Source organism: Penaeus japonicus, unplaced genomic scaffold, assembly GCF_977035675.1.
Source record: "Penaeus japonicus unplaced genomic scaffold, GWHDUDI00000001_assembly GWHDUDI00000041, whole genome shotgun sequence".
NCBI classification, from domain to species: domain Eukaryota; kingdom Metazoa; phylum Arthropoda; class Malacostraca; order Decapoda; family Penaeidae; genus Penaeus; species Penaeus japonicus.
In genome coordinates this window covers 21,651,908-21,654,407 of record NW_028234443.1, presented here as the reverse complement: position 1 = coordinate 21,654,407, position 2,500 = coordinate 21,651,908, and the positions used below count along the sequence as shown (strand labels likewise).

The following is a 2,500-nucleotide window of genomic DNA, read 5'->3' as shown; positions in this document are numbered from 1 at the left end:
TAGTTTTGATAAGCCACTTGTACTCCCATTTTGAGACTTTGTCGAGCTCGTCATTAATTCGCCGGACGACACCGGGCAGCGAAACATGTCTAGCTAATTGCGTACAGTCGTCAGCGTAAAGAAGCGTCAGTGAATCGGGGTAAATGGGGTCGGGGAGGTCATTTGTGTATAAGATGTATAGTGTGGGGCTGATTATGCTGCCCTGAGGTACACCTGCGTGCATGCAAATGGTATCCGAAATGTTACCTTTGAATTTCAACTTAAGCTTTCTATCATCCAAGAAGCTGCATAACAGCCTCTTGGTGCACACTGGGAAATTAAATTTAGTGCACAGCTTGTACTTCAGGCCAGCATGCCAGACCGTGTCGAAGGCTCGCTCCACATCTTTTGTCACGAGGACTGTCTTCAAATGTCTGTCCTTATTGTTTACACAATAAGACGTCAGTATGTTCAGTACGTCTTGCGTCGAGCGATGGGAGCGAAAGCCAAATTGTTTTGAAGAGAGCAAGTCATTGTCTTCAAGATACCGCCTTAGTCGGGAATTAATGATTTTTTCAAAAATTTTACCTAATGTCTCGAGTAGACTAATTGGGCGGTAATTCTTGGGGTCAGATAAGTCTTTTTGTGGCTTAGGGATTAGGGCCACCAAAGCAGTTTTGAAAGGTGAGGGATAGTAGCCAGAGGCTAATGAAGTATTGTACAGGTGCGTCATAGCTCGTAAAACGTTGTCGGGAAGATTAATTAATACGTCTCGTCCAATCTGTGAGGAGCCTGGAGCTTTTCGAGGTGTTCTCTTAATGATTTGTTTTACCTCCTCCAGCAAAATGGGAGCACTGAGTTCGCACGTGTCGTCCAGATTACCCAGGTGGATAATCTGCTCTGGTTCTGTTTCTATCCTGTTGTTCTGGCTCCAGGTGTTAATTAAATTTACGTTATCGTTTGCAAAGGGGATAGGCTGATGAGGATAGAATACAGTTTTCCAGTGATCATGAAAAATTTTAATAACATCCACGGGATCTGAATATTGAATGTTGTCCTTGAGGAGGTGATTGAAGGGAGGGAAATTACTACCTTTTAATTGGCGGATCTTCTGCCAAAATTCCCGTGGATTGCGAACTCTCGTTGATTCTACTTTAGTAATCAAATTATGCCAAAAAATTTTGCGGTCATTATCAAAACTATCGATGACGTGGTTTCGTAGGATAGTGAGGTCCCACCTCACTCGGTGCAGACTATTTAAATTATGAATAAAACGAGTCCTAAAGCAGGTCAGAAGACGCTTTGTTCTCTCAGAAGGATGAAAGGATATTCTGTCCTTGTATCGCTCCCTGGGGATGGAGCGAAGCATAGCAGCAGAAATCCATGAGAAGAGATGATGCCAATGCCTATTTATTTCGAGGGAATTTTCCCCATCAAGGTTAAAATCAAAATCTTCTGCTTCTAAGAATGATTTGAAATCGTCCCAGTTTGCTTTTTTGTACCGGAATGACGGTGTTTCTTTGTTTTGTATAGGTGACATAGAAAGTTTGATAATCATGGGTATATGGTCCGAACCGATGTTCGGGCCAGGTTGTATGTGTGAGTGGTAGGCGAGTGCCGCCCTGTTCCCGAAAACGAGATCAGGACGACCCTTACCTCTGCTTGTATATACGGTGTGGAAGTCGGGTCCGATGTAGTGCAGTGTTTTTGTTTGGAAAATAGACAAGAGCTGTCTACCGTGTGCGTTGTTGTTTGTGTGGTGGAAGGCGTGATGTGCTGCGTTGATGTCACCGGCAAAGAAAACTGGGAGGTTATTATAGCTAAATAGCTTGTTAAAATCGGCAAGAGGTAAATTTGAATTAGGTCTGATATAGGCAGTGGCAATCATTACAGGGCCTTGTTGCGTGAATAGCTTTACAGCCATGAAGTCAGGATGAATGAATGGCGGTGAGATGAACTCGAAATGGAGGGTGGATTTAATGAGAATACAGGACCCTGTATACAAGCCGTCTTGTGATTGTCTCGATGTGTAGCCGAAGTGTTTTATAGCATAGGAATTAGTGATAGAGGTAGAGTTTAAAAGAACAACATCGGGACTTTCCTGTTCTAAAAACTCGTAAAAAATGTTCCGGATGTTAAAAAATGACCTTACATTCGCTTGTACGATCGTCAGCATACCAATCAAGGAGAGTGAACGGTCTTAGGCTTCACCTTGTATGGCGTCTGTGGCTCCCGGAAGCGAGAGCGGGAGCGAGCGCGCCCGTGGGGCGACAGCTCGGCACCCTTGCCCAGCTGGGCTACTCTGGCGAGCTCGCCAGGGTCAGGAAGTGACTCCTGAGAGTGGGAGACGCGGAAGTCTCGGGAATCGGCGGACCAATTCCCGATGCTCCCGCGTTCCCCGAGTGTTCCCCTGTCAGGGAGAACTGGTCCCGCCCCTGCCAGGGGGGCGGGACACGCAGCAGCACCCATGTCGTGCACGTCAACGTGCTCGACATCGATGCTGCTGTTGGAGGAGTCCGAC

General features: G+C 46.1%; 1 protein-coding gene across 1 annotated transcript in view; it reads right to left on the bottom strand.

The window, feature by feature from the left end:
- Nucleotides 1-2,138: 2,138 nt before the first annotated feature.
- LOC147466814 (uncharacterized) overlaps nt 2,139-2,500 on the bottom strand; it is a 1,766-nt gene continuing 1,404 nt past the window's right edge. The window contains exon 1 of the mRNA XM_086534296.1: nt 2,139-2,500. This exon is cut by the window's right edge and continues 1,404 nt beyond it. Coding sequence (XP_086390422.1) covers nt 2,161-2,500 — 340 coding nt within the window. The 3' untranslated portion in view covers nt 2,139-2,160.